The sequence below is a fragment of the Leptosomus discolor genome, chromosome 20, assembly GCF_034619465.1.
Source record: "Leptosomus discolor isolate bLepDis1 chromosome 20, bLepDis1.hap2, whole genome shotgun sequence".
NCBI lineage: Eukaryota > Metazoa > Chordata > Aves > Leptosomiformes > Leptosomidae > Leptosomus > Leptosomus discolor.
In genome coordinates this window covers 6,697,166-6,712,672 of record NC_141410.1, presented here as the reverse complement: position 1 = coordinate 6,712,672, position 15,507 = coordinate 6,697,166, and the positions used below count along the sequence as shown (strand labels likewise).

The window sequence follows — 15,507 nt, the reverse complement described above, 5'->3', positions numbered from 1 at the left end:
CAAGTTGGATTTAAGTTAATGCTCATTAATTTTTCCTTATGTGAGAGCTAGTCTTGTGCAGCAATTAAAGGGTTAAAGTGGAACTATATGTAGTATTTTCAACAAGTTCACATACTCTCTATACAAATTTGGCAAATTCATGTCACAGCCATAGATCTCATTCTTGCAATTCCTGCAAAATATCTACAGCTCCTCTGTCAGAAGCAAAGAGAGAAGCCACCTGAACAGCCAGCTCTGCCAGGAGTTCATCGCACAGCCCACACAGCAGCACAGAACGGCTGGTGATCTCCATGTTCCAGCTGAAACAGGTAGACTTATTGAACAAAATATGCTTTCGACACAGGCTCCCAAAAGAGCTTGAGGCCACAGAGCAGATGAGCATGGAAAAACTGATTGCATCAGGAACACTGCAGCCAATAGGAAATCAAAAACATGATTTCAAAGCCAATCAAAAAAACCCAAAACAAACCCCCGAAAGCAAGCATTTATATGTGTGCAGATGTAATAAATATTGCAAAGCACATTTGTCTTTTTTTTTCCCCAAGTCAGTAAATATAAAGAAATAACCAATGCACCAAAACTTCAGCTTTCTGCAACGAAAATGTCAAAGTCAGCAAAATACCTGCAAGCCAACTGAAGAGAAAGCATTTGCATTGTCAACCAATCACAAGTTGCTTCCAGTTCTATGCAGCCAAATCAAACCCTCTTCAAATTCACAAGTTTGACCTAAATAAGCACCACAGCATGAAAAGCTTCTTTAGAAGTAGGATGTCAAGAGACTTTAAAATATAAAATAAAATCCAAGATAAAAGGTTTTCATTGGTCAAGTTTGAAAAATTGTCTTCCCTTAGCCAATCACAGCCTGTCCCTTTGAGCCAATCAAAAATACACCTTTAGGTTTGTCCTTAATTAACACAGCCCAGCTGAGTGGCAGAACCTTATAGGAATAGATGGCTGCAAGACGCATTCTGAGGGTTGGGCAAAGGGAAACAAAATTACAAAGGAGAACGAATACCAAGGAACAATTAGGGTGGGCAAAGGAACTTAGTAATGCTCAGCCATCCTCCTCTATCTTCAGGAATCTCACTGTCCTCTCCAGTTCTGTGTTGTTCAGGTATCCTGTAGTTACTGTCTTCTGTCTTCTGTCTCTGATCTGGAAAATGCCATCACAACATCCTCAGCACCTGCAATAACAATGGACACAGGAAAATGTGCACCATAATTACTTCCTTTAAAGAACACTGGACAGATATAGTACCCAAACTGTCATTCTATATGTCCATAAAATTAATAGGAAAGGAGAAAGAGGACAGAAAGAAGGGAAAGCTTATTTTTCTGGGACTGGAACCTGAAGTGGTCTAAACATCTCAACAGTAGATTTAAAACGTTCCTTTGCAAGCCTAAGGAAACCAGTTTGTTTTTAAAGACAACCAAGAATTCCCTGCTTTCACATATTTTTAAGAAGCAAGACTTAAAAATAAAAATAATTCATAGAACTGTCACCACAGGCACGTAGAGATAATCCCCACCCCCCTGTAAGTTCTGGCACTGCACAAGAGACTTATTGAGCTGCTCTGAAGTATGAGGAACTCAACCGTTCAATAAAACTTGTACTGCCCTATGCATCACACTGTCCTTTTTAAGTGACATTTAGATATGCTTTATCTTTACATCTAGATATTCATTACTCTTTGCTTTTAAGAATAAAAATTGTTTTAATAGGCCAGCTAAAAGGTTCTTGCTTCCCCTGCCCTAGTCACTTAAACACCCTTTATAAACTAACATTATCTTGAAAACATTTCATTCTCTAATGGAAGTGCAGTATTTTCTTTCAAACTGAAGGTTTCCATTTGCCCAGGGAAGACACAGCTTTGCTAAGTAATGCTTTTATCCTTAGCCTGAAGAAATCGTTTCCAGAAGAATTCAGTGTGTGGACTTCCTCAGTTGCTGGATTTTTTTTTTTTCTTCCAATTGAGGCCATCAACTGTGTATAATTACCATCAAAACTCACATCCCCTAAGCACAGAAAGATGTTAATTACCTTCCTATAACCATGTCCAAGTCTTTGGAAAAGTCTTTGCGAGGTCTTTCGAGTGGGCATTTATGGTGGAAAGACCCGAATGGCTTGAAAATCACGTCTGATAAAAGCTTGTAAAGAACATCCCATCCTGAGCTCTCATTCTTCAAAAAGATACCTTGAGATCTTCAGAAAAAAAGCCACTCTCTGGACTTCCGAACTATAGAGCATGGCCTAACAGGCACTTAAAGAGAAATGTCTTCAGGACAATATGGAAATGAAAATACATCATACAGTAGTGTCAAAGCAGTGGTTTAAATCAATATCTCCAGTCTAGACAAGAACTGGAAAACAACCCTGAAGGGCTGAGTGCAATATTTTTAATTTGATCCCCAAGAAAGTCAGATAAAAGTAAACACTTTCTTTCATCTGTAGATCCCCTAACAGCATTTATCTAACTGATAAGAAAATACGATGAATCCTCCAGTCACTGTCTGTATAATTTCTAAAAATTATTTCCTCCATTCAAATGATCCTAAGTGTTTAAGTGCAACAGACGACTCACAATGACCATTTTGGCCTTCATTAATTATTGTGGTCTGCTTGGGATAGTTTTGCTTAATAAGTTTTTCTTCAAAGCTTCTATTAAAGGATTAGACATCAAAGTAGGAAATGCCAAAAGCAACACCAACTGCCTGCCCCACTCAGGTAACTGATCAGCTCTACAGAACTCCCTTACTGGGGTCCGGAAAGTTCAAATTCGACTTGGATGGAGCATCAGCATCTAAAACATCTCCAGATTTTTACTTGAAAGCATATCAAGAAGCAGATTTTCGCTTTGTGCCCCAAGCAACTTCTGCCTATACACCTGCATACTACACAAAAGAAAGAGGACCCATAAAAATTCCTCATCTCTTATAGTCATATGAATTCCACTTCTCAGTTATCTAATTTGCTCTTTAGTTGCAATATAGAAGGAAAAGTGGCCAAAAAATGGGGGAGAAGGTTGTAAATTCCTCTTGCGAATAACCTTGAAAATTACATCAATGCTTCTGAAGTGCAACTACCTTTATTTTTATACACTCCACAATCTATTTGTTACACGTACTCAAAGGAGGAAATATTAAGGACCAAGCAGTAGTTTGTTTTTCGTATGTAGGACCCCTATGTTATAGAACTACATCAAAAACAGCTCTGATGCACTCTCTTGCCAACACTCAGAAGCCCTGCAGTCATCTCCCTTTTCATCTCCTCCACAAACTGTTTTTTCCTTGATGAAAACATAAATGATATATAGCACCAGGATCCAGCTCTGAATTTACAAGTTGCCATGTCTTTTTTTTTTTTTTTTTTTTTTTTTTAAACGCACAAGAACTACTAGCCTCTACAAAAAGAAGGATTTTATTTGGAAGGATTCTGAAAAACACTCACTTTATGCTAAACAGAGGTGGGAGCAATGACACTGAGAAGCATTAAGAAAGCAAGTGCACATAAAGCACAACCTGCGCTGCTGTATTTCACTTGCGGCGCCCTTTAAAGTCGAGGAGGCTTTGCTGTGCAAGCCCAGAGCAGCTGGAGTAGCCTAGCAACCGCCAAGTCACAGATGACGTCACATCAGCACAAGAGATGAGCTGGATTACTTAACAGATGTTGATTGTTTTCCTGGGGTCTCCCCTTTCTACAGTCTCCATAGGAAAGCCATTCTCACGGGCATCCTTGCACCTTTCACGCAGGAAAGGAAATTTCATTCCAGGTCGTTACGCAACCCCACGAACACACCGGTCAATATTCCTGCCCGTCCTGCGCGCAGCCTGCCATGCCCAGCACACAGCCCTCCAACACAGGAGCAGCAGAAATAGCTTTCGGCACGGAGGACGCCGGGAATTCTGCCGGTCCTTTTCGCTTTCCCAACCAAACCAGCTATGGCTGAAGAGCAGGCTCGCACTCAGCTAGCTCTCCTTCTCCTTCTCCAGGCCCACCTGGCACAGCCTCAACACCAGTGTCACTGTCAATAGGAACTGCTGATAACTGGCCATTTGCCTGGACTTTGAATAGGAAAAGAGAAGGGAGTACGAGAAATACAGCTTGTCAATACAGCAGGAAAATGGAAAAAGACAAATTTTGAAACAGTGCTCTATCTGGAGGAAAAGGCAAGAGTACTATAAAGAATCCAGTGTAAAAGTGTGGAAAATGCTTGAATACCTACAGTATTACTGAATTATTATTACTGCATCCTAAAGAAGTACAAGAACAGTGGATGGAGGACGGGTCTAGAGTTCAAGGTTTCAGTCTTTCACGGCCAAAGCTAACGGCGCAGTCAGTGCGCGCTACCCTCGTTTTACCACCAATGTAATTACAATAACTACAGTTCTGAAGTTGCCTGAATTTGTGAACAAAGTGCATTATGTTTGGGTTTTTTTGTCATACCACCATCAAAAAGCATGCTCGCTCTCTGATGTTCTTCAGCACTTTGTAACACAGTTTCCCATATGGTACTTTTTAAATTAAGATGGGCAATCAGCACAAGGACCAAGGTAGGTAAACAACTCATTAAGGAAAGCTTATGAATTGTGTTTGAAAGGATAATCATTGGGCTGAAAAAGAGATTCTGACTGCACCTTCTCAACGCTTGGCCTTTGCACCAATTTTACTTAACATTTTTAGTAATGATCCTGGAACAGAAAAGTACTCGTATAGGAATGAAACCTGATGGCAACGTGAAGTTAGAAAGTTCCACCAAAACACCAGGGAGCAGCAAGACAACATACAGGAATGAACAGGACAGCAGTGAAGATCAGAGGTGGCAAAAGGGGTTTAGCTATTCATTTTAGAAAGAAGTAAAAAGAAAAAAGAAAAAAAATGATACATTTCTATGGCTCATGGTACAGTTTTAAACAAGATTAGTAAAAATGGATTTTACACACAACTCTGAACAGTTTTATCTCCTGCTCCCTCCTCAGTTCCTTTTGTTATTTGGTAAAGCTGCCAATGTTTTCACTTGCAGGAATTACACGCAACCTGACATTTGCAAGAGCCTCAGGCAATTGCCTTTAAAAGGCCAATTTGATCTATCAAATAAAAGATAACAATACCTTCCAGGTAGGCGAGTAAGTGGGTGGGTAACCCGAGGGCACAACACCCAACAGAACAACATCTTGCAGTAAAGACTCAAGCCTATGCCGATTTCTTTTATTCCCACATTAAAGATCCAATTTTATCCTTACTGAGGTGATATATTATTACAAAGAGGAAGACACCCTTTGTCCAAACAACAGCAGCCACCTAGAAACTTCTTGCAGGCTATCAAATCTGATGCTAGCATGAACAGGACCATCTACTTCACACCAAAACTGGCGGTTCCCATAGTATTTTCAATGCATGTATCGCTGCCCTCTGGGCATTGCAGCTCGTGGCCTTGTTTTATATTCACTAACAAAAGAGACAGTTCGGTTATTCAGCACTCGGCTCCGTTCTTCACGAGCACCGTGACTCTTGACTGGGATATAAGAGGTAATAGTATTTCCCAGATGTGGAAGCAGTTTGGTCAGGGAACTTGCAAAAAGGGAAGATACCTTCATGTCCATAAGCCGAGTAGTAGTTACAACACTGCCACAACCTCTGGAAGGGCTGTAAATCCTACTGGTTTTAGCTGAGCATTTCAATGATTTGAAAACAGCATGGAAAACTTCCCTGCTGAACTCGAGTACGGATAAGAGCGCAGTACGCCAACGAAAGGCACACCCTCGTCAGTGCTTTCAATCTTCCAGAAGCCATTTATGGAACATGATTATTTCTGAAGATGTCCTGTAGCAAATAAGGCTGGGTGACATTTGTCCAGAAAAAGGTCATCCACATTTCTCAGCACAAAAGCAGGTTTTGTTCAAGTCCAGTCCTACAACCCAAACTATCCAGAGCTAAATGAAACCAATCTAACAAGTCTGCTCATTAAGCAATTCTACAGCCGCCTGTGCTCATGTACAAATACAAACATTTCCAGAGAACAGAGCAGGGGTTTCTATGTGGTGAAAGGAAAGCAGGGATTAAAGTACTAGTGAATAGAGCTTCTGCTGCAGTCCCACTTGGCTCCCACAACGGATGTTTTCTTTCTAATCAAGTTAAAAAATTCAAAAAGCAGAGCACAGGTTATAAAGTTAAGCTGCACGTTGCCAGAAGCCTGCAACTAAGACAATAGGACGGTGAACCATGTTTACTTTTAGCACATCCTTCGCTGAGCTTTGCACTTCCAGTAATTAATGTATAGAACAATGAGAAAGGCACACTTCTACCTTCTATACATATAACCTCTCTCTCCATAGCTGTCCCTTTTCTGGGCACCTGAAATAGAGACTTACAAATGCCCAAAGTATTCCCCATCTTCTTTCAGGAGCAAATCATTAATCACCACAGACTTTCAGACGTGCAAATACTGCTCTCACTACCTCTGCCTTACACTTTCTCACCCTCAATAATTAACTGGTAAGTCTATGTCCTAGCTTAAAAAGCAATAGTGACAGTCTTATCCCGGTAACTTATAAAAAAAAAAAATCCTGCTGCAATTACGTTCTAATTGCAGTTGTTTGAATTGCTGAATTTAGTAGTTCCTTCACACCACTTGGCCTTCAGTCTTAGCGAGCCAAGATGATGTGAAGGTCAAATGACTTTACCGCACAGCAGTAAAGACTGTAGGTGGCCACTGAGCTCAGCACATGGAACTGCTAACCAGTTCGCCCAGGTTTCAGAAAACTTCACCAAGGCAACTGAAGCTAATGTTTTCCACAGCAAGTGCTCACCTAGAGTGACATCAAGCCAGTAGGGTACAAACTGGATTAAAACCACACTACCTTAACACAAAGGAAGACGCTAACTGATGCATCTAACAGCTGCTATTCCCAAGTGTTCTTTGAATGATGAATAGATACACGCACCTGATTTGTTTGTAGTCACCTACAAAATTAATTAAAGCCAAAAAGCCTTTAGCGATCAGAAGGTCAAGCCTTTCATGAATTTCTGAAGGCGGACGAACTAAAAAAAAAAAAATAAAAAATTCTTTACTTCCCTCAAGAGCTTTGTACACACACATTTCTTCGATCACCTTCCAGCAACTATCTTCTAAACGCTAACTTTCCTCTGAAATGCCTAGTATTAGTATCCTCGTCTGGCATTCTAAAAATACAACATGCACTGCTGAGAGGCGGAGCACACTGAAACAAGCATTGCGTTCAAAAGAGTAAAACTACGCTGAGAGGAGCTCTATCTCCATTTCTCCACCACTATCTGATATTTCATGACCCCTCCTAACTCCACAAGCAGCCTGGGTTCATTTTTAATGCCCTACCATCCAGAGAATGCGTCTAACCTAGCCAAGGCATGTGTTTGCATCCCAGCTTTGCCCTCCCCAAGGGACCAGCTTTCTTCAAGAACCAGCACGACACTCCTGTTGCTATAGGAACACCAGAGCTGTAATCACCAAGGTCTTAGTATAATTCACATATCATGCTTACTAGCTGCACAGCTTCCATTTACAGATTTGCCAGAGCAGCGCCTCAGAAAGCCAAATGCTAGCCTACCATTTCGAAATGTAAGTAACTGGGAAACAGGAAATATGTTGGATTTTATGCAGGAGATGCTTCTGTGCATATAACTTCCTGAGAGGCATTTTGCTTGTATCAAAAATATGTGAGAAAGCCTTAATTTCATCATTTCAAGTGCAAGAAACCTAATGAGTCTGAGCTGTGTTTGTTCTTGCTGCAATGCAGGGAAGACGACTAAAATGTTAGTATCTCAAAACAGCTCACGATTACATCCACTCTCCAGCATGTACACTGCTTGAACAGAGATGCCTTTGGGTTCCTCAGTTATTCTTGGAGCCACAAAACCAAAACAACCACCAACCCACAGATGTCAGCTAAAAAGCTCCTCGAGTAAAGAAAAATGCCCTGTATTTTGCACTTTCACATAGGTGTCAACAACATTACAGTAATGAACAAAAAATAACATGGTTATAAAAAAATGTGAGCAGGACATTAATGTTTAATCTCTTAATACTAAATTTAAGTATTAAATACTTCAGCTTAAAGTTTCACAACTCTTGCTCAGGCAGGAATCAAAGACAAAACTGTTTTAAGACTGGAGTACGTGTTCTGGTCATTCAAGATCCCTTCACACATCTGTTGCTCTAATAGACGTTGCAGCTATGGATGTAAAGAGTTTAGAACATATACTAGAAAGTTTCACACTAATTTCAATTTGATATCTGCCACAGCACATTAGAGAGCCCTGGGCATATGTCATTATTCCCTGACTCACACAACGATGACCAGTAATGCCATCAGGGTGACTTTGAGCTTCCTATCAGGAAAACAAGATTCCTTTCAACAGCATACAATGTAGATGCTTTGAGAGCAAATGTGTTCCAAAATTACATTTCAAATTTAAAAGCAGATCTGTAAACAATCCTAAAGCACAGTGATTTTGTACAGCTGAACCGATGAATTCCTTTTGAAAGCAAGATGGAAAATACAAAGATAAAGAGTTTCATTTCTCCTCTTCCTATAAAAATAAGCACAAACTGCAGAGGAGTCAGACTTCAGGCTTGCTTAAACATTACAGAGGTATTCTAAGATGGTTCTTGATCACAATTGGCAATTAACTTCTATTGCTGAACCCTAAGAGAGTAAGCACAGAGTATCCCGGAGGAACTTTAAATGTCAGAGATACCGTTATTAATAGCAGCTCGCTGAGGGTTTATGGCACAAGCAGTTGAAATGAGCAGGGACAAGTGTAAACGTTTCCTCAACGCACTGTCACATTGCTGCAAGTATATACTGGACACATGGGCTGCAGTGACTCCCTGTGGTCAAATAAACAGCCTCAGCACGGATCCTTATCAGAAACCATAGCAGGCAGCGGCGTACAGCCATCCGCTCAGCATCCTGCCTCAGGAAGGACCCGGAGCCTCCCACCCAGCTGTTCTAAGACACCATTTCATGGATGCACAACAAAGAAAAGCATAAAAATTGTAACAGAGGCTCTGATATACTTGCAAAATTCTAGACCATCTATATTCTTCTTGGGGAAAAAAACGCCCAAAACAAAACACCAAAACCAACTACTCCAAAAGCAAAAAAAAACCCACAAAAGGGCCTTCCTGCAATTCTGGAGCCAGACTACAGCATTTGTAAGTGACACACACAAATCTGCAGCTTTTAGAGTGCTAAAGCCGAAAGCGCCATTCCCCTTTTCGGAAGGGAAGGGAAGGAGGGTACGAAATGAGCCGCCAGCCTGTGGTGCCCGCTGCGGGGAGGCGGCTCGAAGGACAGGTCAGGGACCTGCCAGGCGACAGCAACCTGTGCTCCTGCGGCAGAGGAGACGGCGGAGGTCGGTAACGTGCTGACTCTGTCCGGCAGCCCTTCTTCACCGGCACCCCTGCACCGGCACCCCCCCTGCACCGGCACCCCCCCAGCTGCGGCGGGCGGGAAGCCGCGGGGCAGCGGGGCGGGGCGGGGCGGGGGGGGTCGGCGCGATAGCGCCACCTGGCGGGGGCGGCTCTGCCCGCGCTCCCTAGGCGCAGCCCCTCGGGGACCGGCGCTGCCCGTCTCGCCGCACCGGGGCACAGCAAAAGGGGCAGCGACCGCCGCCGCGTCAGGCACCCGCGAGGAGCGGGGAGCTGCGTTATGGCAGCGGCCCCGTTACCAATCCGGAGAGATTTCGAAGGAAATCAGAGCCCTGCGCCGCGCGTTCCAGCTGCTGACGGCCGTACAGCACCCACGGCTCCGCTCCCGGCCAAAGGATTTACCAGGTTTCCTCACTTCCATTTGTTCTCCACGCTATTCGCTTCTCAATTTGGAGAGGTGGCAGACCTGAGCAGGGAAAGAATCAACATCCTTTCCCACGTCTCTAAATATTTAACTATTTTCTTTCTTTCTTCTTTTTTCCCTTACCAAGGAAAACCTTAACGGTCAGACCCCCGGCTGAATAATAATTTGGGATGACTGAAGGTAGACTGTGGGGTCACCTCTCCCAGGAAAGACGGCAGTGTCTCAGATTAGATCAAAGCAAGCATCAACAGGGAGGACTTCACTTCCCTAAGGACAAAGTTTTAAGAATCTTCAAGGACTTTAAGAAAATTATGACAGAGAAACCAGTTAGCATCTGTTCAAACACGGGACAAAGACAACTTTTTGAACAACATACGAAGCTCTTACATTTCCTGTATTTCATGATTAGTGAATCTAGAAGCAGACTAAGTAACTGTTGGTCTCCCTTTTTTTAAAGTTATGTCAAAATGCAATTTTTTGAGTCTCCAGAGTCCCCTGGAAAGTGCAAAAATGTAACTTTACAGACAATAAAACCAGTCAGTTTGGACAAGCAAGTTAGATCAAGCTGTGCAGGAGCACAGCTGCACAAAGTACCTACGTCCACTGGCTGGACTTAGGTTTTTATTATCTCTTCTTTGCCAAAGTGCAGGTAATTCAGCATATATTTTCAATGTGAGAAATGTAACTACTTTAGGGATAATGCTGAAAAATGCCAACTGCAAACAAGACAGTCTTTCTTAACCAAGTATGTCTGCCTCAGTTTTTGACGAGAAACCAGCAAATTTTCACTTTAGTCAGGCAGAAAAATTTAAGAATTCTAAGCCAAAATAGACAAGTATATCTATCTCCATCAATCCCCCAGCTATGTGAGGAATGAACACAGGCTTAAAACTGAACAGCAAGTTTGTGCAGGTTGTGTTTCTAATGGTTTCCTAAATATGTATTCAATTTCTGCTCAACTCAGTTCTTTCTGGCATACAAGCCTTAAGATTCTCCTTCAGTACCAAATTCTACATTATGAATGTGATCTGGCATGAGGCCTGTGAAGGGGAGAAAAAAAAAATTCAGAAAGAAACATTCAGGTTCAGAAGAGATTAGTAGATTCAGAGTAGTGCCACACCACTGTTTACTCAGAATTCTGCAAAGAATGCACAAAGCAGCACGGATTTCATCCCCTTAATGGGAATCTAAACAACCAAAGGAGATTTGTAAACTTATTTCACATCTGCTACCCCTGTCCGGGAATTAATTACGTTGTAATTAAAGAAATGCAACGGGAAACAAATTCCTCCTGTTGCTAAATTTTCTCTATTACTCTGCTGAAATAGTAACATTGCACTTTACTTCCACATTCATGGAAACATGAAAAACAAAAGGTGTTGTTAGATGATTCCATTTTTTTATGTGAGAAAAGTGTTATCAAGGAACTAGAGTCATAGCAACTAAATTATCATAAGCATAACAAATTGCTTTTGTACCTGAGAAATCTGTACCTACTTTGTATTTTGTTATAAATCTCCCAGTTTGAACCACACAAAGGAAGGGCCTGCCACCTCTACTTTTACTCCTTATTACGCACAGATGTCCAGTTTAACAATAAATATAAAAATTTAGATGAAAGTTGTCTTATGCAGAGGATCCACACTGAATATGGTAGGACACATTTGGAACTAGAGTAACCTATGCACACATGAATTTAACTTCACCTATAGAAAAAAATCAATCAGGTTAGTTAAAATTTATTTCTATTTGATGTCTTACAGAGAGTAGGAAGCTATATACATGCATTCAGTTCACAGGACTTTGGCCATCAATGCTTTGAGTCACCACGGAGAGTAAGATGTTTAACAATGCTCTTCATCCTAACGAATCTTAGGTATAGCCAAGACTGACTTTACCTGTTAAAATAAAACCACCTGCTGAACAGTACGCTCTAGTTCTCTTCCAAAGATTACAGCAGGCAAGGACTTGCCTATCCCAGACTGCAGGATGGGTTTAAGCAGGTGGCATATTACCACAGAAATACAAGAACCTAAATTTGGTATTTTCTGAGACTGTTCTCACCGATTAAACAAACACAAGGCAAACAAATGCAGTACTCACCCTGATCAATCGAGTGTTGAGGAAGTTGGCTAAGTTGGCTATTCACTACCCCTGCATATGTGCGCAAGAACTCCTCTTCACTAGCAGTCAGCTGGAAAGGTACGAAGAGTCAGTCAGCAAAAAGGAAAATGAAGAAAGACTGAAGATAATATCTCCTACTTCCCAGCAAGAAAGATCAGTCGCCTCTCTTCTACTCCACAACAGTTCAGTCAACTGTTATTTGTGGAAACTATACTATTGGCAAGGACCATGGCAGCAAACTGGTTCTGGAGACTCAAAGTCACCTTAAAAGAGTTGCCTTATGCTGCTGGTTTTCCAATAATGAAAAACTTTAGTGTATACAGAGAAATGATCAGATGCTCGGATTTAGTTTCAGGCATCACAAGTCTCACAATACTTAAACAAAAACCAGTTGTGTTTAACTGCAGATAATGGTTAAATCAATGATGGTTACAATAATGAAGTGACTGCCTGCCCATCTCGGTAAGCACTATCCCAGTTACTACAAAACTGTCTGGGAAGCCACAAAATAAGGGCTGTGACAGTGCAACTTACATTTGATCCCATCTTCCTCAGCATGAGTAGGACTCTCACTTTCTGCTGAATATACATCTCCTCCGGACTCTTTCCGGGGACGCCCTCACGGTTCATTCCCCTCCTGCCAGCTCCTGGATTGCCTGAAAATATAAGATCAGAAAAAGACAAACTAAATAGGTAGTGGGGTCTAATAGGAATAACAGGAAAAGTTTAATTCCAAACTACCTATTTTTCATCTGTGGGCAGAGCACTTAACAGCCTGGGAGAGTAAGGAACGATGTGTCACTGGAGAAAACCTTAAAAATTTGAACAGCCAGACTGAGCCTTATATATGCGACTCAAACATTGAAACAGGCTGATGTTCACACCCCTACTAGCTCATTATCTGTTGTTACATTACAGCATGAGCAGAAAGACAGAATCCTAACAACTAAATGAAAGAATCACCCTGACACAAGAGTTTGTGGTTTTTGGTTTTTGCCCCATAAATAAGCACAACCGGTCTGGAAAGAAGATGCAGAACGCACAGCCATCAAGCCTGCAACAGCTAAACAAAAGCTGGATAAAATCTACTCTTAAATCTTTATCCTCTCTTTTTTTTTTTTTTCCTTTTTATATTGTATAAAAAGGCCACTGCAGGAGTTAATAAAATTTATTAAGTGGTTTTGGAGAGAAAGAAGAGCTAAGAGGAGCAGGGAAGGAATACAGTTTATCATCCTTTCTCTTATCATATAAAAGCTGAAGTTTTGCTTTTCTATTTTAATCAAAAATAATTATGTTACGGAATAAACAGACTGTGCTATCTAAATGCTATAGCGCTGAGCATGATTATACTTTGTTGTCTGAGTACCTGGTAATTATTTCAGTTCCACAATAGGGTGTTTACCAAGGGAAAAAAAAATAAAATAAAATGTTCACGCACACTCTTCAGCTGGTATTAAAAATTATCTTGGAATATGTTTATTAAATCAACAATACTAAAAACTTTAACTTCAAATGTAGAAAATAATGGTGCTTTAAATAACACACTAGTACCGCAGCATAACAAACTAACCTAACCTCTTCGAAGTACTGTGTGTTGGAGAAACATAACCCCCACTAAAGAACCCATGGATGGAGGTGTAAGCCAGCCGCTCTTCCACCACGCACAGCTCGGAGAAGCGTCTCCAGAACAGTTCTCCAATTAAGTTTTCTTTCACAGAACCAGGTCTGGTCCTATACTCAGCTATAAATCTGCTTTCCTGAACCTTAGTACCCAAGGGAGCGCACTACACACGAGGCATGCTTAGTGAAGACTGCATCGCAGCAGGTTCAAATACACTGTTTTCCATGTAATGTTTTCTTGCAGTCATTACCAACCTCTCTTCTCACTTTATTTTCATAAGTACTTTTAAGGGCAAGTAATCTGGGTGTGGAAACAGTTTAATATTACACATAGGCCCTCCTGAGTGAGTCAGAAGCAATGAAAACTTCAGTAGCAGCTGCTGGGATTGGCTTTACCACCCACATCACTTAGCGTGAAGATAACCGTAGTAAAAAGTGGAGAAAGCTTTATCACCAGTCCTACTGGATTAAGTTTCCAGTGGGAAGATCATCACTATGCTGATTTGCTACAGAGGGTTCTGCTTGGAAACTTGCAGCCTGTAAATGGGCAAGGTGATCGTATTTCTTTGCTATAACGAGCAACCTGCTTTCTGAAGGGGGAATAAAACGATCCCACATTTTTGTGCAGTATCAACTCAAGTAGACTGGATTATGTTACTAAGCATATACGCCACAGTGCAACTTACTGAGTGCTAAGAAGTGATGTCAATAGTAAGACAATGAACAAAACAAGACAGTGAGCAAGAGACACTAAGTTATCCAGACACTGATAAAACAACAAACATTTATCATGGTATCAAGTAAGTCTGAAAGGTTGTGACTGGTTCTGAATATTATACTGACACAATTTTTTTTAAATATTGTTACTTGAAGAAGGAAGGTGCTGTACTAGTAGTCAAATAAATCAATTTAGAAAAGAAAAAGCACAACAGCAAACACCTGAGGTGTGGTAACACACCTATCACTTAAAAATGGAACAAATTATATGGGATATCTATCAATAGGTGGCACCATACACAAAGCCCAAGAAAATGCCACAGCTGCCCCCACGCCAGCTAGGAAGACCACATGTATAAAGAGGTTAAATTAAGATTACAGAGCAACAGCACTTTGCTCTTCATACACTGCACAATTATTCTGGGTGACAGCAACAACCACCACAGCTTTTCCTACATGATGGCATCAAAGCAAAAAGACAAAAGTCTCAAGAGTACTGAGACCCCAGCATGAAAAACTTTAATAAATCTCTGTTCCTGTAATGTAAAGCTTTTATAAGACACGGTTTAGGATGTCAATACTCCCCAGCATATATTACATCAGTAAATTTCCAAAACCAAAGCTAGTCTATGCCCAGAAGACAGCACAATCCATCTTTACAAATTAAGGACTGAAAAAGATCTTATCAAAGTACCTATCAACTTCGCTTTCTCAAGAAAGCTGCATTACGATGCTATACATAACGAAACATTACTTAAGCAGAATTTCTGTAACCCTACAATTCCTTCTGGCACATACATGAAGTCGTCATCCCCCCATCCCCAACCAATAAAGCATCAGAGATTTCCCTGACAACATACCTGCTTCTAAAAACCACAGGAGATCAGATAACCCACGTGTTCAGTCCTGATTAATGATCGTAGCTGGAAAAAATGTGTGAGGAAACTGCCCTGTGAAAACAAATGAGCAAAGCATTACAGAAACATACAAAGCTGAAAACCAGAAAGACCCTTTATTCAATCTGCTTTGAATCACAGTCTGCCTTAGAACACAGTCTAGCCAAAATTCTGAAAACTAAAGGCTTGCCTGAGTTTGTAGACCCTTTTTATTTTTAAAGAGTAAGTTTTTTTAAAGGTCAGTTCCTTCTTCATCCACAAGATTTACACCCTGACCATACCAATGACATTCCCAATCACAAGAATGGAATGCATT

The 15,507-nt window shown here is 41.1% G+C and overlaps 1 protein-coding gene across 1 annotated transcript; it reads right to left on the bottom strand.

The window, feature by feature from the left end:
* Positions 1-1,080: 1,080 nt before the first annotated feature.
* CTNNBIP1 (catenin beta interacting protein 1) lies at positions 1,081-15,199 on the bottom strand. Its single transcript, XM_086476143.1, has 4 exons — positions 15,156-15,199; positions 12,493-12,614; positions 11,938-12,028; positions 1,081-1,184 (listed from the first exon to the last, which is right to left on the bottom strand). The coding sequence occupies exons 2-4, from the start codon at positions 12,586-12,588 to the stop codon at positions 1,126-1,128; spliced, it is 246 nt and encodes an 81-aa protein (XP_086332269.1). The 5' UTR covers positions 12,589-12,614; positions 15,156-15,199; the 3' UTR covers positions 1,081-1,125.
* Between the last annotated feature and the right edge of the window lie 308 nt (positions 15,200-15,507).

Bases quoted from the DNA above. Each gene is read 5' to 3' on its own strand.
- CTNNBIP1 (XM_086476143.1), bottom strand. From the start codon at position 12,588: ATGAACCGTGAGGGCGTCCCCGGAAAGAGTCCGGAGGAGATGTATATT. The intron at 12,029-12,492 runs GTAAGTTGCACT...GTACCTTTCCAG, and splicing joins TGAGGAAGATGGGATCAAAT to CTGACTGCTAGTGAAGAGGA. The intron at 1,185-11,937 runs GTGAGTACTGCA...TTGTTATTGCAG, and splicing joins TCAACACTCGATTGATCAGG to GTGCTGAGGATGTTGTGATG.